Source organism: Canis lupus, chromosome 32 (genome assembly GCF_048164855.1).
Source record: "Canis lupus baileyi chromosome 32, mCanLup2.hap1, whole genome shotgun sequence".
NCBI classification, from domain to species: Eukaryota; Metazoa; Chordata; class Mammalia; order Carnivora; family Canidae; genus Canis; species Canis lupus.
In genome coordinates this window covers 37,235,728-37,259,052 of record NC_132869.1, presented here as the reverse complement: position 1 = coordinate 37,259,052, position 23,325 = coordinate 37,235,728, and the positions used below count along the sequence as shown (strand labels likewise).

The following is a 23,325-nucleotide window of genomic DNA, read 5'->3' as shown; positions in this document are numbered from 1 at the left end:
TGGCCAGGCCCCACCCCAGAAGCATGGCTTCACGGTCTCTGCGGCCCAGCCACGGGTACCATGTTGTCTACAGCCTCCCAGGTGACTCCAACGTGAAGTCAGGGTTGAGAACCAGTGGCCTTCAATGCATCTCCTCCTCCAGGGAGGAACCCCACAGGGTGAATTCCAGGGTGCACCCAGCATCGAATATGGCACCCCAGTTTCCAGGGCTAGCTGTCTTCCTCCAGGTTGTCAAAAAAACAAACAAACAAACAAACCAAAAAACCAAAAACCCTTGGCCCTAAATTTCCCCAGGTGAGAGGCACGATGAGCCACCATGAACCAAGCTCCTCCGGCCATTCTGGGGAGAGAGCCGAGCAAGACCACTGCCTTCCACGCAGACGTTGGGGAGGGTCGTTTCTCAGAACTCCCCGGAGCTCACTGCCATGCAGATTCCCAGGCTGCCTGGACAGTGCTCGGCACCTCCCGGTGTACACACGGTGGCCGGTCTGGGTGTCGGAAGGGCAGGGTTAGTCCCAGCTCTGGCCCTGACCTGCTAGGTCACCTGGGCAGGTGTGGCCTCTCATCTGTGACCTTCCCCCCTCGAGGAGGAGGTCCTAGAGAAGCAAACCTTTGTAGTGAGGAAAGACTTTGCAGAGCCTCGGACAGAATGATGGGAGTTGATTGTGCTGTTACTGGGGGTGGCGGTGGTTTTGTATTTGTCATTTATGTTCTGCTTGTTTGTCCTGCCCTTGCCTGATGCCTCTGTGAGTAAACCTGCAGAGCCGAGAGGCCGTGAGTACAGTCCTCTGGTCATCACGCCGCGGGCAGGGTGTGGGGACGGGAGCTGTGTGTCAGGGATGCCTGGGCTCAGCAGGGTAGTGAGCGGGGCCCTGTCACAGTGATTGGGGGGGTCCTGTGGCCCCTGTGAGCCCGGCGGTTAACGAAAACAGGGTGTGGGAAGAGGCAGGTAAAGGAAGCTGAACATTTTTGAGCATTTGCTATGCACCAAGTAATCCACTGGGCATGTTAAATATACTCATGCACAAAATCCTCATACCCAGGCTTACCCCCAAGAGAAGGGCACTGTGAAAATTCTGGAAGAGCAAACAGAACCTCAGAGTTATGAGCTGTCCAAAGGCGCTCAGGCGGCCGTGGCAAAGCTGGAGCTGGAGCCCGGGGAGGCCCGTCTCCCCGACCCAGCCTGTGCCCGTCCCGCACCGCCCTCCTGTGTGCCCGATGGCAGGGCTCACCTGGTGACGGCGTCAGCGGCAACCCAAGCTCTTGGGGGGATCCTTGCCCTTGTGATTTTGGGGGCATAACCCAACCAGAACCCCTGGTTCAGGGCCGCGGGGCTGTCCGGGGACAGAGATGAGAACATCTGAAGTCAGTAGGTTTCTAAGCAGCCCAGGGTTTCAAAGAAAGATAAGGATCAAAGGCAGGGGAGGTCAAAGAAGCCGAAGTCAGATCACCCCCAGATTAAAGCAGGAGGAGCCAGCTCCCCGCAGGCTGAAGGCTGCAGGGGGCCCGCCTGCCCCTCAAATGCCTCCCTGGCCTGGAATTCCAGCAGCTGTCAGGGCCGGCCTGAGACAGACACACAGACAGACAGAGACACATAGGGCAGGACCAGGAGACCTGCAAGAGAGGCGGGGAGAGGAGGGAGAGAGAGAGGGAAACAGAGAGACAGAGACAGGAGAGACAGAGGGAAGGAACAACACAAAGCAAACCAAAGACAGAGCCCCAGGGCGAGAGAGGCAGTGAGGCCCAAGGAGAGGGTGTCTGAGCAGAGGCCAGAGTCCCAGGGAACCCGAGGGCAGTGGGGCCTCCGCTGGCGCGAGGTGTCCGTGCGTGGCGCTCGGGTCCAGAACTTCCCCCGTGGAGCTGGCTCGTCGGCCTGGCGGCCGGGCCCCTTGGCCTCCCTCCTTGGCCTCCCTCCTTGGCCTCCCTCCTTGGCCTCCCTCCTTGGCCTGTACACGGAGGCTGGCCTGTTCTCTAGACGAAGGCAGAGCCTGCCAGGCCGTCTGCTCCCTGTACCGCAGATGCGGCCTCCAGAGGGAGATGATGTCATGTACCCCCGGGGGGCGGCGAGGCGGCTGGGGGGCTGGGGCCTTCCTTTCTCCCTTTTACCTGTGCATACCTTGCCTTCAAAGCCCACCCCGGGCTCCACGTCCTCCAGGAAGCCCGCCGAATATCTCCGGACTTCTTTGCCTGCCCTGCTAGGCCATGTTCAGCGACTTGGCATTTGTTTTCTAAATGCTACGCACGTAAACTCTCTGTTCCCCTTTCTCCATCTGGATTTAGATCCTCTTCTCCTTGCTCCCCAGCCGGGTGTTACTGTGCGCGGAGAGCCCTCCAGGATGCTCTGAAATGTGCTGCTTTGATTCGTGTAGTGCTTGCTACTTTTTCCAGATTCGCTCCTGTGAATGCTGGCGCTTGGTCCTCAGTTTGGAGAGCGTGCAACAGAGGACGCGTGACCCACTGTGGAAGTGGACAGAGCGGGGCAGAGGCCCAGGCAGGCAGCTTGCCACGCTCCTTGAGCTGGTCTGCAGCGCACTGGGACCTGGGCCCCGGCTCCTGCCACAGGGCACCCCTGCCCCAGCCCCTCATCCCGAGGGGGACAAGAGCTGAGCGCCTGCATTAGGGGGTGCCTGCAATGAGAACCGAGTTATTGCACAAACCTGAGAACCCATCCCCCAAGGCCCAGCCTGCAACCTGGCCCCCAACCTGCTCTCTCACTTCCTTTTCTCGGTGGGTCAGCACCAGCTGAGCACCCCACACCCTTGCTCTCACCCCTGCTGGGCACACCCTCTGCCTTTCCCCGGAAGCCTCCTTCTGGGCTGGTCCGGCCTGGCCAAAGCAGAACACATGGCCACTTCCCTTCCAGTAGGTGGGGTAATGTAAGGTTTCCACCTGTCCGGGGGACACGGGGTGGGTTGCCCCAAGTGACCCCAGCAGGCTCCACGTTTGGAGCAGTGGCCTCGTGTCCCAGGCTGAACCTCTCGGGGGCCAGAGCCATGCTTGTTTTCCTCTGTATCTCCACCCTTGCAGTCCTCACAGAGCCCTGGGAGCCCCAGGGACACCGAGTGATGGCTAAGCGGGTGATGTGGGCTCACACAAAAGGCAGCTTTGGGTTCACGGCCCTCCCTCCTATCAAGAGGTCAACAGTGATGAAGAGCAACATCACTGAGCAAAACGCCTTGTGGTGGCTGGTTCCTGCACCCAGACAGGTGCCTGGCACAGAGGGTGGGGGCTCGGCGATTTGTGCAAGTTGACATGGCCAGCCAGGGGAGAGGAGCCATGACTGAACTCAGGGAGGCTCTACCCAAAGTCTGAGCTCACCTGCTGGACCCCTGAGCTAGGAGCTTGAGGTTCCGGTGGCTCCGCTGTGTGACCTTGGGCGAGCCAGTCTCCCTCTGAGCCTCGGGCTCCCAGTGTGGATAAAGGAGGGCTTGACTGCATTGGCTGCTGTGTCCCCTTCCCGGCTGGCATGTCGTAACTCTAAAGGAATGAGGTCACACCTTTCCCTCCCCACCCCAAGGGAACATCATGAGGATGTAGAATCGAGCAATAGTTAGAGACAGGCCTCCTGCTCCCAAAACCTTACAGTCCAGTGGGGCCAGTCACAGCCACATGGCCTTCCGTGCAGGCTTGGGTTCCAGCTGCAGGATGCGGGGCTGCAGGAGCCCGGGTTGTGGGGGTTGGGGAAGGTGGAGGCACATGAGGTCCAGCCAGGCCTGGAGGGAGGAGGATTGGCTGGGCCGCTGAGCTAGGAGGGGTGGAGAACGCATGGTGCTGTAGGTGGGGATGAAGAGACTGCAGAGTGTGTGACCATCTGGGAGGACCTGCCGGCTGGCATGGAGAAAGTGATGACCTTCTAGCAATTTCCCTCTCCAGGCCCCCTCTTGTGAGCAAACGTCTTTAATTTATTAAGGGACTGATTTTAAATCATCCTCCCTCTCTCCCTGCCCACCCGCCCTCCTCCACTGCCGATATTTCTCCTGACCATAAATTTTTTTTAATGACAGTTTAGAAAATGAGCAAATCTTTGGTGACACTTTTATCACCTCCAGAATACTTTTAATAAGAGGTTTCGGTAGATTGCATCCTGGGAGAGGGGGAGGAGAGAGGCAAGAGAGGAGCTCCATCTACCCAGGGAGAATGGACCCCCTTTCCGGGCCTGCAGCCCCGATGCTGTGCCCCCTCCCCCCCCCGACCCTCACCCCTCCCCTTTGGCGTTCCAGCACCATCCTGACAGCCCACGCACCCTTGGGCACAGCCCTTCACTCCTCCCTCTCTGCTGCTCTTCTCGTCTGTAAAATCCTGCCTAGTGCAAGGGATAATTAGTGCAAACCTATTAATAATGGTTAAAAGTAATTAGCTGCTGACATTTCATACCACACCTAGTTACTCAGACTGGCAAATCAGGTCCAAAACTATTTCTCGAACTAAAAACAGAGCCAGTTGAACTGGATTTGAAAGCCTGGGTCCAATCACTCCATTGATCAACCAGGAGGGCGTGTGGTACAGGCCTCTTTTGGTGCCTGCCCCGTGGTGGATGTTAGGGGAGCTGGAAGGTTCCCACGGCACCGGAAATGCGAGGCCACGGCCAAGAGTTTTCAGCTGGGCTGGGAAAGCAAGAAAAACTGCCCAGGATGAGATTGTGTCAGAAGGAAGGCCTTGGAGGGTCTGGAATAGGGGGAGGGGGGCACCGTTTCTACATGGGAACCTGATTGCAGAGAGGGGAGACTGGTGATGTGGGTTGGTTGGGACGGGGAAGGCCTGGGGGTGCTGGTCACAGTCCAAGAGTGAGGGGTGGCCTAGGAGCCAGCGACATTGAAGGGGAAATCCATAGGGATTTGGTGCTGGCTGGACGCAGGACCTGTGAGCGCGAGGGGTAGGATAGGGGTCCCCAGACACAGGCAAGCCCAGGAAGTCACTGGGGGAGGCGATCATTTCACTGGGCGACTTTTAAGATGTTTCTGTCCATTTAAAAACATATGAAGGATAAAATGAGTTTTGTTTCCTTCAAGAAAACATGGTTGAGGGCAATCAAAATGTCATTTGCTTCTAATTGAACGATGGTTAAAGCGGAGGTGTGGGGGAAAGCGTCCTAAGTGAGCGGAGTGACCGAGTGACCTGGGCGCCCAGAGGACTTGACGGCGACTGAGCACCTGCGGCGGGCCTGGCACACTTAGGCGCTGATGCATGGAAAGAGCTGAGTGCTGGGCCTGGCTTTGTGAAAGGGAGCTCTGCTGCCGCTCATCTTTATTGTTGGAAGGAAATCATTCTGGCTACTGGTGAAAAAGGAACATTCAGGGCGCGGAAAATAATTGCCGTTGAGCACCTCCTAGGTGCCAAGCCCTGTTCTATGTGCTTTGCATTTGTTTGATTCCACAAAAATCCTAGAAGGCCGGCGCTGTGATTATCGGTCTCATTCTACAGATGAGAATGCAGAAGCACAGAGAGGTCGAGGAACTCTGCCGAGGCCACACAGTAATTTGTACCAAATCACAGATCGAGCCTGGTAGCCTGGCTCCCGCACCCATGAATTCAGCTGCACCTTAGATTGTGGCATCTTGTCTGTTTCTGACCCTGAAGAGGAGTCATGAGGACAAGAGGGGACTGCAGAAGGCTCCACAGGGTCCCCTGAGAGCAGGTGTCTTCTCCGAGGACAAGGAAGGTCTTAAGGGGAACAGATGCGCAGGCTGAGATATTGATTCCTGGCCACAGGGAGATGCAGGAGAAATGGGGGGGGGGGGCTGCAGGGAGGGGCCTGAGGTGTGCATGGCCCCCGTGAGGCTTTCCTGGAGTGGGAGCAGAACTAGCGTGAGGGGACAGAGGTGTGGGGAGGCCAGACTAAATCCCATTTCAACCGGGACTGGAGACAGGTAAACTGAATGAGAGCTGGTTCCTGTGCTTGGCTTCTTTTTCCTTTACATTTTGTTCCGAGTGTATCCGAGAAGGCCCGGACATTGGGGGGAGGAGCACACAGGAGTGAGAAGCTGTAGCTTTGCGGCGTCACCGTGACAGTGTCCCCGGTGTCTGGGGGATGGTGGGCAAGCCACTGACCTCCCTGAACCTTGGCCTCCCCACCTGCAAATGCATTCCGAGCCCCTACGTCCGTCAGAAGGTGCAAGGTGGGCGCAGCCTGGGCGTGGGTGCCGCTCCTGGCCCAGACTCGGCCTTCCATATTCTGTAATTGGTAGCTATTATTATTATTATGGCTGTAACTATAGATCATTAATTTACAGTTTAAAAATCCTTCACCTGTTTCATTTTGCACTATTTTATTGAAGAATTAAATTTTTATAGGAAATCCTCCTAATTGGCTGGATTCAATGTCATCCCGGCTCCTTTTCGAGTCTGCACAGTAGACGGGCGATGGCAGGCACTACTCTCCCCGGTGGCACCCACACCCCCACCCTCACCCCCACCCCCACCCCAGCCGCTTTGCTTTGGCTCCTACCATCTACCTCGTGTGCACTCTGGGCCAGGCACCACCACCCTTCAGTACCTTCATTGTTTTAATCCTGACAACAGCCTTGCAGGCAGGACGTCTCCCCGCTTGAAAGACAAGGAAGCCGAGGCCCAGAGAGGTTAGAGGACTTGCCTGAGGTCAGGTCACACAGCGGGGAAACAGAGTGGGGATTCAGAGCCAGGTGTATCGGTCACTAAAGTTGACACCTGCACCCAGATGGTAGATCCGGGGTTTAGGGAATTCTCTGGGGTGGAGCTAGCTTTGTAATGATGGAGAGAGTGACCAGGTGAAGGCTGTTGGTGGACAATCTGAGCTCTCCAGGGAGGGCTCCCTTCTGGGGCTGAGCAGCTGGGGCTGCAGCCGTGGCCTGGGGCCAGCCAGGGTCCTCTGTCTGTACCCTGGCAGAAGGAGACAGTCTGAAGCTCTGCAGAGGAGACCTCTGCAGAGGCTGAGAAGGCCCACTGTGGGCATTCTGGGCGCTGGGAGTTCCCCCTCGATGGCTGCAGACGCCACTCCCCCCCCAAGGGCTCAGAAGCTGGCAGGAAGTCTTCGGAGGAACAAAGCTGGTCACTTGGGCTCCAGCTAACCTCATTAACTTGCAAATGCACCCCAATTCCCAACTGAGTCCCTGGTACTCTTTCGGGACTGGGGTTGGTGCTGGAATCACTTGCTGGGCTTGGAGAGAAGAAGCAGGAGTTTAAACCCTGACCCATCCCACTCCGGGTCCGACTCTCCGTCTGTTGACTTAGGGTCAAGTGGAAATTACGCCACGTGGGTCTGTGGGTCTAAAACCCAGGAGGGCTCTGCTGCCCGGGGACATTCCCTTGTGGCCGCTGCCTGGAAGATTCCTTTGGGGGTCTTGGGAGAGGGGGACAGAGGTCCTACAGGGGATAAGAAGAGGCAGGAAGGAGGCCAGGTGCTGTGAATGTCCTGCTCTCCTTCCTAACTCCTCAGTCTGGATGAAGACGTTTCAGGCACGCGCTAGGGAGGAGGAGGGGGTGGGATCAAAGAGAGTTCCAGGAGTCTGGAAACGTTAACTGGTGGATAGAGGACAGGAGGCCCTGGTGTCATTTTTCCTCTCTGTGCTTGCCCGTCACACCAGGACGACTGGCTGGCTGGGTTCTGGGACTCTCTGCCAGCAGCGCCTCCACCTTGCTGAGCTTCTACCCTCAGCAAAGATATAGGTACTGAAGCCTGGCTGCCTGGGTCCCACCTTGGCTCTGCCACTCAGCAGCCGTGTGCTTGTGGGCAAATGCATCAACCTCTCTGGTCTCCCATCCTTGACTACAAACAGAGAGAACAGTGATCCTTGTTCTCACCGAGCTGCTGTTTGCCGAGTCCATGCACAGACGTCAGTAAGTGCTCAGGAAGCAGTAGCTCTGCTCCTATCTAGTTCTCTTATCCACAGTTCTGTGATCCCAAACACTCTGAACGCCAAAAGCTTTTTGAAAATTCACTTGGCTACTATTTTTGGTATTTATTTACCCTGTGGACTGTGAATATGCATTAGTTTTCCTGCAGAAATGCGAATGCATTTGATTACAGGGCCCTGTCCCAGATCATGCTGCAGAGATACGAAGTAAGTGGGGTTTCCACCATATTCTGTTTAGAACATCCCCGAATCCTAAAACTCGAGGAACTTGAGTAAGGGATGTGGACCTGAGCTCTCTCTCTTAATTCTTCCAGTAATCCTGGAAAGTACAGGAGTTTTATCCCCATTGTACAGCCGGAGAGACTGAGTCTTGGAGGAGTCCTGGAGGCCATGGTCGGCACGTGGCACAGCGAAGACTCGAGTCCTGGCCTCTGACCTGAAACCGGTCCCCTCAGTGGCACGGCCCTCTTAGGCCGCCAGATGCTGAAGGTCCCTGAGGACCCGTGTCTGGTTCAACTCCAAGTGCACCCCGCCAGGCTGGGGGGGGGCCTCCCCAATGAGTAAATGCAAGCAGGAGCAGAAGACGCGGTGTTCTTCTCCGGGCTGGACAAGTGGCTCCCCCGGGAGACTGGAGGAAAGAGTGACCTCAGTGGCAATTGGCCCCCCAGGAGCCGGTGAGGTGCCTCGCCATCTGTGCTCAAGTCATGGGGAGGCCCCCTCTGGGGTGCAGTTCTGGCTCTGCCCAAACTCACTTCCAGAGGGACCCGACCCTGCAAATCCCTTGATCTGTCTGAGCCTTGGGTTCATCATCTGTGCAGTGAGGAGAAAACATTCCACCTTGGATGCCACGGTACCGGACAGGGGGTTGGGGTACATTCAGTGAGGTGACACGGGGCCTGCTTGGTGCTCAGGGACAGCGGACAGACTTCCTGCCAGCCCCTCTGAGCCCTTGGAGGGGGCGCCCCTGCAGCCATCCAGGAGGAAGTCCCAGGGTCCGGACTGGGCCTGCTCATCCTCCTTGGAGGGCTCCCCTCTGCAGGCCAGGGACCCTGGATGGCCCCAGAGCGGGGCTGAGGCCCCGGCTGCCTGTCCTCCCTGCCCAAGGGGCCTCCCTGGGGGACGATGAGTGTCGTTCAGAGTGTGCTGTCCCCAGTCTGCTTTAAGTCCTCCCACCTGGGACACATCCAGGGGCAGCACAGTATCATTCAAGGTTCGTGGCTCAGGGGAGGAAAGCTCCTGCGGTGTCGGCCTCCCTTCCTCTGCTCTGCTGGGTGCCGGGCCCCCGGGGCCCTCCCCTGGCCCCATCCCAGAAGCCTCCTCCAGCGGTTGCTGCAGGACACTCCCTGCCTCCCCCTGCCTCCGACGCCACCGTCGAAATAGAACGTCCATCACGCTTCATTTGTCCAATAAAGCTTCCGTCTCCATCCTGCGGAGTGATGTACCAGCTGGCGTCTCAGGCGCTGCCGTCACAGGCCCCTGGGCCCCCTGCCCCGGGAGGGGGTGACCGGAGTGGCCCTGTGCTGGCGGAGGGTGCTCTTCCCTTCCTTGCCCTGCACACCCCCACTCCCATCTTTTTTTTTTTTTTCCTTTTCAAATGAGAAATGACTGTGTGATTCCATTAAGTTCCCTGTGCAATAGCAATCATTCTGGAGAAATTGATTGTGACTCTGTTAATGACTGCTTGGTCGGATGTTAATGTACCGGGGGACAGTTTACACTGCCCTGCTTGCTGCAGCCAGGGCAGAGAAGGATTCCCAGGGAGGGCGGGCAGGGCGAGGAGCCAAGGTGAGAGGGGCCGGGATGCCGGGCGGCGGAGGAGGCGGTGTGGGTGCGAGGTGGGCAGGCGGTGGTTGGGGGGGGGTGTGGTGTACTCTGGGGCCCAGGGCCGGAGTCGGTGCCTGCGAGAAGTGGGGGGGTCCTGTGCAGAGACTGCAGGTTCTTCTCAGAATCTGGGGGACGTCGCAGGACCTGCGAGACGTCATGGCAACAGTGAATGGGCCAGATCCACCAGAGTGGTGGCCTCAGATCTGGCTTCCCGGGTAGCAGAGCCTGGAACCCGGAGTTGAATGCAGGTGGCTTATCTGGGAGGTGACCCCAGAAGCAAGAGTGAGAGGAGCCAGGAAGGAGGAAGCCATGGGCAGGGCAGTGTCACAGAGGACCCTGCTGTGAGGGGGAGCTCAGTGCTGCTGAGATGTCCAAGGGCATCGAGGAGCTTCTCAGAACCTTCTGTGCTGACACAAAGGACCAGATGGTTCATCCCCTGGCTCCCGCGCCCCCCCCGAAGGGGCTTGTCCTTGGAGGCCCTCCCTGCCATCCCTCCCCACACTTGCGGGCTGTGTGTGCTCTGTGCCCACAGGCCCTGCCCACAGGGAGAGCACCACGTGTCAGGTGGCCCCAGCGGGCACGACAGGTGGTCGCTCGGGGCCTCAATGGCCTGCCCATGGCACAGGTGACACATCCCCTGAGGATGCCCAGAAACACTTGGGGACTCCAGGGCTGGGCTCTTGTCCTGGTGGGTGAGGGGAAGCACTAATGAGGAGCCCGTGCCGTACTTCAGAGGGGACCCTGCCCTTCCCGGCCCTGGCTCCTGCCTCCAGCCCCCGGGGTCTCTGAGGACAAGGGCGACAGAGGCAGACCGGCCAGTTCTGAAGCCCAAGGCAGAGCCTGACCACTCAGAACCCTGCATGTCGAGCCATTTCTTTTTTCTTTTTTTATGACAGGGATTAGAAAACATTGTGATATTTTTCGTAATTGATTTCTGTAATTGCAAATCAATAGAACTAATTGGCACCCTGGCTGGGTTTGTTTTGTTGTGAAGTGATTGGGGCCCAAGAGGAGGTGAAATCAAGCACATTTCCAGCTTCACTGGTTGGGGGGGCGGTGGCAGGAGGAGCGGAGACAAGCAGCAGACAGGGAGCTGCTTCCTCTCTCTTCCCTTCACCCCCCAGCTCACACAAGCAAGCAGGGGGGGCACCCAGCAGGCGGAGAAGCCTGGCAGCCGGGCGTCCCCTCCAGCCCCCGGGGACTGTCTCCTGCTGGATAGCTTGGCCCAGAGGAGAAACCGCGGGCTTCTCGGGCTTTCTCTCGTTTATTCGTTTGTGCAGTCGGTACATTGCAGTTGCGTCCTGTGCACCTACTATGTTCCAGGCTCCAGCTGGAGGACGGGGATATAGCGGTGGACAAGAGAGCTGTGGTCTCTGTCCTTGCGGCCATACTGGCGTTGCATGGCTGAAGCCATCCGGATTCAGCGGCCAAGAAGTGAATCCACTCTACTTAGGCAGAAAGGGACTTATTCAACGGCCTCAGGACTGCCAGGAGGTCTGGAGAAGTGGGTGGCTTGACTGAGCTCTCAAGAACCAGGCCACCGAGAAGGTCCCAACTGGGCCACGTGGCAGCTGCCAGCACAGTCGGGCGCTCTCGAACACGGGTGCCCCCACAACAAAACAGAAGCTTCATGCTTGCCCTCTCCTTCCCCAATTAGCTCGGTCCTGAATTCGAATTTTGGATAGGCCCATCGATCAGCAGAACCTAATCAGCGTGGGACCCTAGTGGTGAGGGGGCTCTGGCCCTCCAGGAGCACCCCCTTGAGAAAGACATGGGAATGAGTTGTAGGTGGTCAAATGTGTACTTTCGGAACACCCACCGACTGGACAAGTTGATGAAGTACCTTTGTGGGAAGCGCTTTGCAGGAAAAGCAGAGGGAATTGTCAAAAGGAACTTCACCAACCTCTTGGCCAGAACCGAGAGGAAGCCACGTCTGTGAAAGTGGGCAGTGGGAGCATATGTGGACCCTCTGAGGATAGCGGCCTCTAGAATCACAGGCGCCCCGTCCCCTGGAGCTTCTTTCCCCTTCCCACTTCCCAGCCAATAAGGTGGTCACTGCTTGGTCCCCACACGACTGAGGGAGATCCCGGTGGTCTCTATCTCTCCTCACACCACAGGTCCAAAACCCTCATTCAAACAGTCTAAGTGTCCTGGGGCCCACCCGCTCCCCTGAGCTCCCTGGGTGCACGGTGTGGTGGGCATCGTGCCTGCCCCTGGAGGGCTCCCTACTGACCCTCCCTCGCGTGAGGCCACCCCGAGGCTCAGGGGCGTGACCCAGCCTGCTCTGGAGTCACGTTATCCCCACACCTAGCTCAGCGTTTCTTAAAGTTTGGCCTCTGGGCCAATCGACGGTAAATTCCCCCCCAACCAGCTTTACTGCAGTCTGATTGACAAATACAAATGATATGTGCTTAAGGTGCCCAGTGTGATGTTCGGATGTGTGTGTGTCCATTGTGAAACCATTACCGCAATCCAGCTAATTAACATAACCATCACTTCACATAGTTATCATTGGTGCGCGCGCGCGTGCGTGTGTATGTGTTGAGAACACCGGAGATCTACTCTCTTGGCAGATTTCAAGTATAAGTCATGAACTGTAGTCACCATTCTGTACATTAGGTTTTCAGAACTTACTCATTTTGTAACTTGAAAGTCTGTACCCTTTGATTAGCATCTTCGCCGGCCCCCCACCTCCCAGCCTCTGGTAACTGCCACCTTACTCTGTTAGGATTAAGCTCAACTTGTTTTTGTTTTGTTTTAAAATTCCAAATGTGGGACGCCTTGGTGGCTCAGCGGTTGAGCGTCTGCCTTTGGCCCAGGGCGTGATCTAGGAGTCCTGATATCGAGTCCCACATCAGGCTTCCAGCATGGAGCCTGCTTCTCCCTCTGCCTGTGTCTCTGCCTCTCCCTCTCCCTCTCTCTCTCTCTGTCTCTCATGAATAAATAAATAAAATATTGAAAAAATAAAATTCCAGATGTAAGTGAGATCACTTGCCCTTTGTCTCTGTGTCTGGTTTATTTCACTTAGGGTAATGTCCTCTAGGTCCAGCGTGGTGCTGCAGGTGGTAAGACCTTCTCCCTGAAGGCTGAGGGCTGGTCCATTGTGTGTATGTGCCACATTTTCTGTATCCATTCACCTGTCGATGGGACGCTTACACTGTTTCTTGGCTACCGAGCAATGCTGAGTGAACACAGGGGATGCGGATGCCTCTTGTAGATAGTGATTCTATTTCCTTTGCTTATACACTCTGAAGGGGGATTGCTCGATCATACGACAATTCTATTTTTTTGGTATTTTAAGGGACTTCCTTAAAAGGTCTGACTGAGCTCTCAGGTATTTTAAGGGACCTCCATTCTGTTTTCCACATGGTTGCATCAGGTTACGTTTCTACCAACAGGTTACAGGCATTCCCTTTCCTCTACATCCTTGCCAATACTTAACTTTTGATTTTCATAATGGCCATTCTGACAGATGTGAGTGATACCTCACTGTGGTTCTGATTTGCATTTCCCTGGTGCTGAGTGATGTGGAGCATCTTTTCATGTGTTTGTTGGCCATCTGGATGTCTTCTTTAGAAACATGTCTATTCAGATCCTTTGCCCATTTTATTTTATTATTTTATCTTATTGATTCTTTCTTTCTTTCTTTCTTTATTTTTTCTTATTTTTTTTCTTATTGATTTTTTAAAGATTTTATTTATTTATTCATGAGAGACATAGAGAGGCAGAGACATAGGTAGAGGGAGAAGCAGGCTCCCCATGGGGAGCCCGATGTGGGACTCGGTCGCAGGACCCCGGGACCATGCCTAGAGCCAAAGGCAGATGCTCAACCACTGAGCCACCCAGGTGCCCCTATTTTATTTTAAAGATTATTTCATTTATTTTAGTGAGAGAGACAGAGAGAGAGAGAGAGAGCAGTGTGGGGAAGGGACAGAGGGATAGGGAGAGAGAGAGAATCTCAAGTAGGCTCCGCACTCAGCAGGCTTAATCTCACAAACCTGAGACCATGACCTAAGCTGAACTCAAGAGTCAGATTCTTAACCGACTGAGCCCCCCAGGCTCCCCTCCTTTGCCCATTTTAAAATTGGAATGTTGGCTTTTTCGCTTTTGAGTTGTATGAGTTCCTTATATATTTTGGATATTAACCCCTTATCAGAAATGTGGTTCACAAGTATTTTCTTCCAATAAGTAGGTCACTTTTTCCTTTGCAAACTTTTCAGTCTGATGAAGTCCCACTTGTTTATTACTGGTTTTGCCTCTGCTTTTCGTGTGACATCCAAAAAACCATCGCCGAGACCAACAGCAGGGAGATTTCCCCTTTGTTTCCTTCTAGAAATTCCATGGTTTCAGATCTCATGTTTAAGTCTTTAATCCACATTGGATTGATTTTCACGTAAGATGTAAAATAAGGACCCGACTTCATTCTTTTGCACGTGGATAGCCAGTGTTCCCAACACCATTTACTGAAGAGACTGTTCTTTCCCCATTGAGTATTCTCAGTCCTTTGTGGAAAATTTATTGATCATATGTGCATAATTTTATTTCTGGGCTCTCTCTTCCGTTCCATTGAATTCTGTGTCTGTTTATAGGCCAGTATCGTACTGCTTTGCTTACCATGGCTTTGTAGTATAATTTTAAATCCGGAAACATGATGCTTCTCTGTTCTTTTTGCTTGAGATTGCTTTTACTCAACAACAGATTTTCACTTGATAAAGATCCTGTTGCCCAGGCCCTGCCCAGACCTACCGAATCCAAATCTCCCAGGGGGAGGAGGGAGAGACCAGAAAAGGTGCATTTTCAGCAGACTTTCTGGCTGACTCTGCTGTGCCCAGGACCAAGGACCACTGCTCTGAGCACACAGGTCAGAGGGAGGCAGTGCGTACCGTGGGAGGTGCACGGGACTTGGGGTCACAGCCTGGCTTCACCTCTCCCTCGCTCAATCTTCCAGTTCCGGTGGTCCTGCTCTGAGGCTGAGCTCCCTGACCTGAACATCGGAGGTAATGACATTGTTTGCTTCCTGGGTTTGTCGTGGCTGTGAGCTAATATCTGCAAAGTCTCCGTCAACCAGCAGGCACTATTTAAATACCTGTGTAGTCCTCAGGAGCCTCTGGGAATATGACCTTTAGGAGGAAGAGTTCAACAATTCTCAGTAATTAAAAAAAAAATCATTCTTTGCTCAAGTTTCTCAAAGGACATTAAGAGAGCTTCAAATGCACAGTCCACAGCAACACTTATTAAGCTCCCTTTGCTTCTGACCCCGGCTGCTCCCCTGGCGCAGCACTGGGCCCCGACCCCAGCATCCCCTGAGCCCCCCAGCCCCTCTATCCTCAGTCCAGGGCCTTCTGTCTGCCTCTCCCTCAGCTGTGCTGCTTATGCATCAAGGGAGCCCCCTTCCTCCCCAGAAGAAGCCACCTGTCCAGGAGGAGGGAGCACGGGTTGTCGAGTGGGGGTTTTGAGGAGGCCTGGTGGGGTGGAGGGAGCTTGGCAAACAAGCGGCCTTAATACATTTTTTTGGCCCATCACGTTGGTGCATGTGAACAGAGCAGCATCAGCTGAAGGAACGCTGTCCAGCATCTACCTGTGGCCAGCGTGGGGGGTAGGGGCACCCTGGTCTCACAGGGGCCTGGGAGCCAGGCCCTCTCTCCCTCCCATCCTTCTGTCCTTCCTCTGTCTCTCTCTCCTCTTTCTCCACTTAAAAAAAAAAAATCAGCTTCTTCTTTTATCCCACAATCGTTTGTTTTATCTAATATTTAACTAGATTTCTTTTTTAATTAGAAAAGCAAATACATGCTTACGTGAACATTTTCAAATACGGGCAGATGAGCTTAAGGTCAAAAAGCAGAGGAGTCCTTTTGGGTGTTTCCTTGCCTATAAAATGGGGGAGAGTCACCCTCCAGAGAGGGCTGAGAGAGTGCAGTGTCCTGCCCTGGCTCCTCACGCCTCGCTCAGGGCTGGTTGGCTGGCTGGCACCCTGAGCGGCTTCTCATTCTACGAAAGGAGTGAGGGACCCTGGAGAGGGAGAAGTGACTGATGCTGAGTGTGTGTGTGTGTGTGTGTGTGTGCGTGCGTATGTGTTTGCACATGCAACATGCGGCTGAGGATGTGGGTGTCAGGACCTCCATCCCCCACCTTCCACCCCCCACCTTTGCTCTGCAGCATTACCCCCTCCAGCCTCTCCTCCCTGCCCAGTACCAGGTGGCTCAGAGCCTCCAGATGGAGCCCCAGTGTGGCCTGCTATCTCTGGGCAGGTAGAATGGAACAGACATCACAGCCAGGCCAGCTGGGCTCCTAGCAGAGGGCAGGGGAGAGGCTGGGGGACATGGGAGGGTGCCAGGGAAGGAGGAGAAGGGAGCTGGATCCCGGAAGGCCTGGCTGGGGTGGGGGCAAGAGACCTGAGGCTGAAAGAGGGGGTCCTCAAGGTCACCCAGACACCACGCACAGGGCGGGGGGGGGGGGGGCTTGAAGAACTCAGGCTGGTTCCAGATCCTGTGGCATCCTATCCTGCAGGCATTCATTTATTCATTTAATCATTCAATCAATCACTGACTCAGCAAATTTGTATTGAGCACCTTCTGTGCACCCAGCACTGTTCTAAGCACTGGAAATAACAGCAGTAAATGAAGAAACAAAGCCCCTGCCCTTGTGGAGCAACATTCTAGTGTGGGAGACAAACAGAAAAGTAGGATGGATCATTGGCCAGAATGTGGTCAGTGCTATGGAGAGAATAAAGGAGAGAAGGGAAATGTGAATGATGGGGTGTCCTTGACACTTTGAAAGAAGGACCAGAAAAAGCTCCTTTGAAATACCGACTTTGAGAAAAGACCCAAGGGTATGAAGAGGGAGCCTGTGACTACATGGAGGAAGAGCATTGTAGACAAAGGGGCAAGTGCAAAGGCCCTGGGGCAGAAGTGTTTCTGAAGAACAGCAGGGAAAAATGTGGCCTGAGTGAGCAAGGTGAAGAGAAGTAAGAGGTCAGGTCAAGGAGCAACAGGGGCCAGAGCCTGCAGGGCCTTTTGGGTTGTACACGGTGAAGACTTGGGCTTTGCCTCTGAGAACATAGGACCCGTTAAAGATTTGAACAGAAATGTAGTGTGGTTATGTTTATGTTTTAGCAGGACCGCATAGCTGCTGGGTGGAGCCCAGATGGTAGAAGCAAGGGTGTGATAGGGAGCCCCGAGGGAGGACCATGGGGGTGAGGCATGCGGGGGGCTGCAGGTGGGAGCAGTGGGAGCAGGGTGAGCGTATAGTTTGAGTGGAATTGGCCACATTTGCTAGATGAACAGCTGCGGGGACCTCAGGCAATGATGCCTCTCGTGGCCAGGTTGGCAGCAAGTCTGTGGTTCCAATGCTCAGTCCACTTAGGACGGGCCCTGGCCTACCTGGGAAGAGGGCCGGCAGGAGCTTGGCCATAGTGACAGCCAGTCCGTCCAGCTGGACTCCCCGGCCTTGCCAAGTGAGCTGGTGGGGCACGGGGCAGCTCAATGAAAGGCCGCAGCTCTTGGTGAGCACACGGGGCCCAAGAATACAGCCAGAGTCAGACCCACCGCTCGGGGCTTCCTCCCCTGCCACAGGCTGGCGGGGCTGAGACGGTGCCCCGCTGGCCCTGACCTGGGCATCAGCACCCATGCCGAGCAGCCCAGGCAGAAATGGGGGCTGCTTTCCAAATTGTGCTTCCTGCTTCCCACCCAGAGTCCCCTCTCTCTTGACTGCTCAGCTCTGAGGAGAGCATGTCACAGAAACCAAGGGGACCCCCTGAGAGGGGTTGAGGGGCATAGAGAGATGCCAAGGAGATGTCAGGCAATGCCTGCAGATGGTTTGGGTTGTCTGCTGGGTGCAGAGTGGAAGCAGTGCTCTTGGTGTCTAGTGGGCAAGGCCAGGGACACTGCTGAATTCTCTACCGTGAGCAGGACAGCCCCCCAGCCCCCAGCAGAAGAATCATCTGAATTTCCTGTCCCGACACATCCGTAGTACTGAGGCTGAGAAAACCTCCTTTAGAGGCACTAACCCTCTCATATGTGACACGTCACAAAGACAAAGTCTTCCCATCTCTTCGCACTACCAAGAAGGAGAGTCTATGTCTCCAGCCCTGTGGCTTGCTCTGGCCAACCCAGATTCCGACTACATGGAAGAGACATTGTGGGATTTCTGGGCTTAGGCCCCAAGAGGGCTTGCAGCTTCCAATGTCACTGGTTAGAGCCCTAGGCAGCAGTAAGAACCAGCCACCGCTTCCCGGTCATCTTAAATCATACAGCCCCAGACAACCAGCAGGTGAGTGCAGCTGTGTGAGTGATCCCAAACGAGACCAGCAGAAGAACCACCCAGAAAAGCCCAGCCCACATTGCTGAGCCGCAGAATGGTGGTTGGTTGACTCCACTAAGCTTTGGGACTGTTTGTTCGGCAGCAATAGATAGCTGACACATTGAGAATATGTACATTTGAAAGGGGGTATCTAGGAACCATATGCCTTAACCCCAAAGATTCAATGGACACATTTCAGCCAACGGAAGCAACTGAAGTTCAGATGTGGGGCAGCAACAGAATCTGTCTTCCTGTTGATCAAATCCCTCCAGCAGAGTGGCCACTGGTGTGGTCCACATTTAAGGCTGGATCGTGTGCTTACAGAACAGGCATGATCCTGCCCCACTGACCACAGGTCAGGTGGGGGAGCAGCCGAATCATGGAAACCAGTTGATGGCAAACCACTGGGTAGAGCATGTGGCCGTAAAGTGGGGCCAGAGAGCCGGGGCCACCTGCCAGCTGCATGACCTTGAGCAGGACACCCTACTTCCCTCCCCAGACCTCTGCCTTCTCCTCTAGAAAGGTCTGACCCTACCTCTCTCAGGTTTGGGGGTGGGGGGATTAGGTCAGTTTAGAGGAGATGACGTATGTGACGGATTTAGCGTTGAGCCCAGCACCGAGACGGGACAGTAATAGCTTGTTGATGATAAAGCAGACACTATTCCAGCAGGAATAGGCTTGGCCCAAGAGTAAAAGATACAAAGGGAGCATCCAGTCTCTGTGCTCTTCAGCTGAAGAGGGGCTCCCAAACGTTAAGAAAAAAAAAAAAAAAAAAAAAGGATTGGGAGCTGTAGGAACTAGGTTTTTTGCTCGATGTTTCCGGAATGGGCGTCCCCGGAGGAGAAAGAAAAGCAGGCTTAAATCAGACTGGCATTGATAGCAGAAGGCAGGCAAATAGTGGGTCTTAATATTATTCCTGTGTGAGCCCGCATGTGGTGCGGGTTTTAATTTAAAGCAGGCATTTAGTGAGTTGATAAACAGGAGTGCACACCTCCTGCCCTCCCACGCCCTGAGCCCCAGAAGAACAATTATCCTGGAGAGAAGACGAAAGGAACATATGGCAATGAATTCTAATAACAGGCAGCACCTGCTTTCCCGGGGCGGCCTTTGATGGGGCTCGGGTCGAGGCTGCGTGCACGCCAGCAGGTAACAAAGGTCAGCTGAGGCCTCCCTCCCTGGTGCACGCCATGGGTTCAGTCTACACGGCGGGAGGGAGACGGGCTGGGAGCTTGGTGGTCTTCTCCTCACCTTGTGATCTGAGGCACGCCCCTCCCTGGCGTGGTGTCTAAGGCGCCGTACGCAGATCACCCGCGCCGGTGGGTTGGTTTTGTGTTTTTTGACCTTCCCCCGAAGGCTGGCACGGAATGGACACGGGAGGCTAGCTGGCGCCCCAGACCCAACCGGGAAGGTTGCCGTTCCGGACAATTCCCGACAATCCATTTCAAACCAGTCTGGCAGGAGAGAGCCTTCCCTGACTTACAGGACTGACCTTGGGAAGGCACAGGGCATTGGCTCCCAGGCGTCCGGCCACGATCACCAACAGAACCCTCGTGTTCTCTCACCTCACATCAGCATTAATCTCCCAGACCGGTTTTCTCAACAAGATGAGCGTCCCGACTGCCCTAACTCCCACCCACACTTCCCATCCTTGCCCAAACCCAGCGGTGCCCGGGAAGGGCTCCGTCGCCTGGATCCGGCTGAGTCACGCGTCCGCCGCTGCCCTGACGCCAGGGCTGGGTGCTCTGGTCGGTTGTCCCCTCCACAACCCCCCTGGTTAGATGAGCCAGAGGGACACTCCCCAAAAGCAGTGAGGATGCTGTTGCCAAAAAAGAGGGGGATCTGGGCAGACAACACAGTGGTTCTGCTATGGAGGCCAACAGAGTCATAACGCGTCTTCTCTTTCTTGAATTATCTCTACCGTTTCTCACCATGAGCCATATATTCACCCCAGGGCAGGTTACCCAGGCTGCCGGAAACGCAGCCAGACACTCTGAACCACAGTCACACCGGGGTTGCCGCTCTGAGGTCCATCGTGGTTGTTCTGGGTCTTTGATGATTAAGGGTGGAGGGGAAAATTAATCTTTCCATAACGAATGCAGCCGTGTCTCTATTGTAGACTTGTTAAAGACACATGTTGTGGTTTTGAGGACGTTGCTTGGGGCAGGGTCTTTTCCTCTAGAGCTCCCTTGCACACCGAACACACACTCAGATTAAAGGAACACAGGACGAGCTTTCCTGTTGTATCACTTAGAATCTGGTTCAGCTGCATAGAATAGCTTCGACACACAGGAGTCATCGCTCACCCGAGAGTCCTCTGTGGGTCCAGGCGGGAGACCGTGCTCCGTGGGCCTCCTGTGGTTTTACGCAGCTTATAAGCAGAGCCAGACCGTGTTTTTGTTCCAGGCCGTGTTTTCAAGCATGTTTCCAAATGAGTAGACTTGGAAGATGGATCTAGCACCATTCTGTGTGTCAAAGGATAGATTTCTTTGCTTATCCAGTAATTATCCCGGATAATGTGTCACTTGGGTGCAAAGGTTGGGCAGGTTGGTAGTAGCCCCATTATAAAAAAAAAAAACTTGAGGTTCTGCAGCTGGGACAGAAATCCACCCACACTGGTGGCTCAGCAGTTTAGTGCCGCCTTTGGCCCAGGGCTTGATCCTGGAGACCTGGGATCGAGTCCCTCGTAGGGCTCCCTGCATGGAGCCTGCTTCTCCCTCTGCCTGTGTCTCTGCCTCTCTCTCTCTCTCTCTCTCTCTCTGTGCCTCTCATGAATAAATAAATAAATAAAGCTTTAAAGAAAAGAAATCCACTGCATCTGCAGCATCTGCATGGATGGCTCCACATGGCCCCATGGGGAGTGGGGACAAGCGGACCTAATGGGAACAGACATGAACACACAGCTCACGCTGCCTGCTGTGTCATGGATAATAAAGTCCCTTTTTTTCTGACCTGGGGGTCCAGTGTCTTCTGCTAGCACCCAGGAAAGTGGGACAGGCTAACCTGTTAGCTTGCAAGTTGGGTTAAATTTCACAGGCCCCCATGGTATACAGTAAAGGGCTGGATTACTGTAAAGTACTGTAAAGCAGGCTCCTTTTATCTTCCCATTCCATAATCCTCAAAGTTCACTTCATAGTCCAAGATGGCTGCTGGAGCTCCAGCCAGCACGTCTGCATTCCAAGCAGCAGGAATGACGGAAGGGGAAGAACAAAGTCACCGCCTTGCAGCCCTCCCGGAATTCCTACACAACACTCATTGGCCGTCATTAAGCACATGGCGTTGCCTAGTTGCAAGGGAGGTGGGGAAACGTCTTTAGGCTGGGTGCCATGCCGCCCTAGACAGAGCCTGGGACTAAGGAAGAAGGAGGATGGACGTGTTGGTTGGCAACTAGTAATCTCTGTCCCGGGACCCGTCTCCTGGTTGCCATCCCCAGACTGGTGGTGGGGACAGGAAGGCCTTCCCTGTCCACGTACAGAGTACACTGAAAATGGGAGGCAGCGGCCAACAGGTTTAGAGAAGGAGGTACTGGATGAATTCCCTCCTCACTACCCCAAAGGGCTCAAACCTAGAGGGAGGGACGGACCTGTGGGTTACCTATTACGAAGCATTGTGGAAAGTGGTGATCAGAGCTGGGTCGGGGTCATCCAGCTCAGGGCACCCTGAGAGCACTGACAAGGGATGGCTGCCCTCACTGGCCCTCCGGGAAGTCTTCCTGGGGGAGTTGACGCTTGACTTGAGTGTGGAAGGAGGAGTGGAAGTTCACTAGACATGGGCTGGGCATAGGCCTGCCAGAAAAAATGCAGATGCCCATTACATCTTAACCTTATTATTTTTATTATTTTTTTTAGATTTTATTTATTTATTCATGAGAGACAGAGAAAGAGAGAGAGGCAGACACAGAGGCAGAGGGAGAAGCAGGCTCCATGCAGGGAGCCCGACGTGGGACTCGATCCCGGGACCCCAGGATCACGCCCTGGGCTGAAGGCAGGTGCTAAACCACTGAGCCACCCAGGGATCCCCTACATCTTAACTTTAGATAAATAACAACAACAACAACAAAAATGTGAGGATAAGTATAACCCATCTTCTATTTGGAACATACTTGCATAAAAGTTATTCATTGTTTATCTGAAATTCAGATCTAACTGGCATCTTAGCTTCATATTTGCTAAATCTGGTAACTCCATGTGCGGGGGGTGGAGGTAGGGGGGTGGGGAGGGCAGTTCAGGTCCAAGGAGCTGACACAGAACAGCCCAGGGGCTGGGGTGAGTGAGGAAGTGTGTGGAGGACTGTGTGTATGTGTGTGTGTGTGTGTGTGTGTGCGTGTGTGTGTGTGTGTGTGTGTCGGGGTGGGGGTGTGTAAGGCCAGAAAAGCAAGTGAGGCAGGTCATTGTCCGGTTTCCAGAAATTAGGAGTATCTATTGCGTCACGGTCATGGGAGCAGCTTCCCCGAGCTGGGAACTCGGCCTAGCGCCTGGCTGCTGAGGGACCTAGTCCTCCTCCCGACACTTGGAAGGGGGGTGCTTCTCTTATTCCCATTTTACAGAGGCGGCGACCTGGAGGTTACGTCGCAGCTGGAAGTGCTGTAGCGGGGATTCAAACTCGGAGGCCCATCCAGCTGTGCCCTACTAGAATTTTCCGTGGCGCTTGCTGTGCCTTGCCTCGTGCAGGTCCTCGGGGGTTGGCAGCCGCTTAGCTGCCGTAACAGGTGAGGCTGAGGGGGGCCCAGGCAGGGGACGCTCGTTGACCTCCGGGCCCCCGGGACCCCCGAGGACAGCCAGTGAGTCCAGAGGCTTCAGGGTACTCAGGAGAAGTCTCCGAATGCCTCTCTTTGGAGGGGACATGGTTGGGGGGGGGGTGAGCCGAGAGTGGGGAGCCCTGCAAACGGGAGGCCTAAAGGGGGTGGGACTGGAGGAGAGCAGCTCGGCCGCCACCCCCTGTCTACATGGCCCCTGGAGCCTGCAGCCCAATCAAAAACTGGCTCAGCGGTTTGGGTATAAACATCCTGCTGGTAGTTCAATGCCCTCTGCTCCAGGCGGAGAGTGACCCCCAGGGAGGGCGGGGGTGATGTCACGCAGCCGCGGGGCCTCCGGGCCCCCCTCCTACCCCACCTGCTTCTGCGCCCCACACTCCGCGGCCCGAGCCAGGCACCTCCCGCAGACAAAGCTCCTGGTGCGCGGCCGCTGCTGCCAGGCCGTCGGGGGGTGGGGGGCCGGGGGACGGGGCGACCTGCCCATCGCCTACCCCAGGGGTCCCCGGGAGCCAGGGCATGTTCCCTGGGGGGGCTCCTCGCCCTCGTCCCCTGCTTGCTTTGTCCCAGGGCCTGATTTGGGGCCGGGCCGTGGCTGGCAGGAGCCCGCGGGGGTGGCCGGCTGTG

At 55.1% G+C, this 23,325-nt stretch overlaps 1 protein-coding gene across 1 annotated transcript in view; it reads left to right on the top strand.

Annotated features, from left to right (window-relative positions):
- The window catches only part of TLE3 (TLE family member 3, transcriptional corepressor), a 93,255-nt gene extending 70,596 nt beyond the window's left edge, over positions 1-22,659 (top strand). Inside the window, exon 20 of the mRNA XM_072809418.1 lies at positions 22,495-22,659. Within this exon, the coding sequence (XP_072665519.1) occupies positions 22,495-22,644 (150 nt within the window). The 3' untranslated portion in view covers positions 22,645-22,659. The remainder of the gene's footprint in view (positions 1-22,494) is intronic.
- The last annotated feature ends 666 nt before the right edge of the window (positions 22,660-23,325 follow it).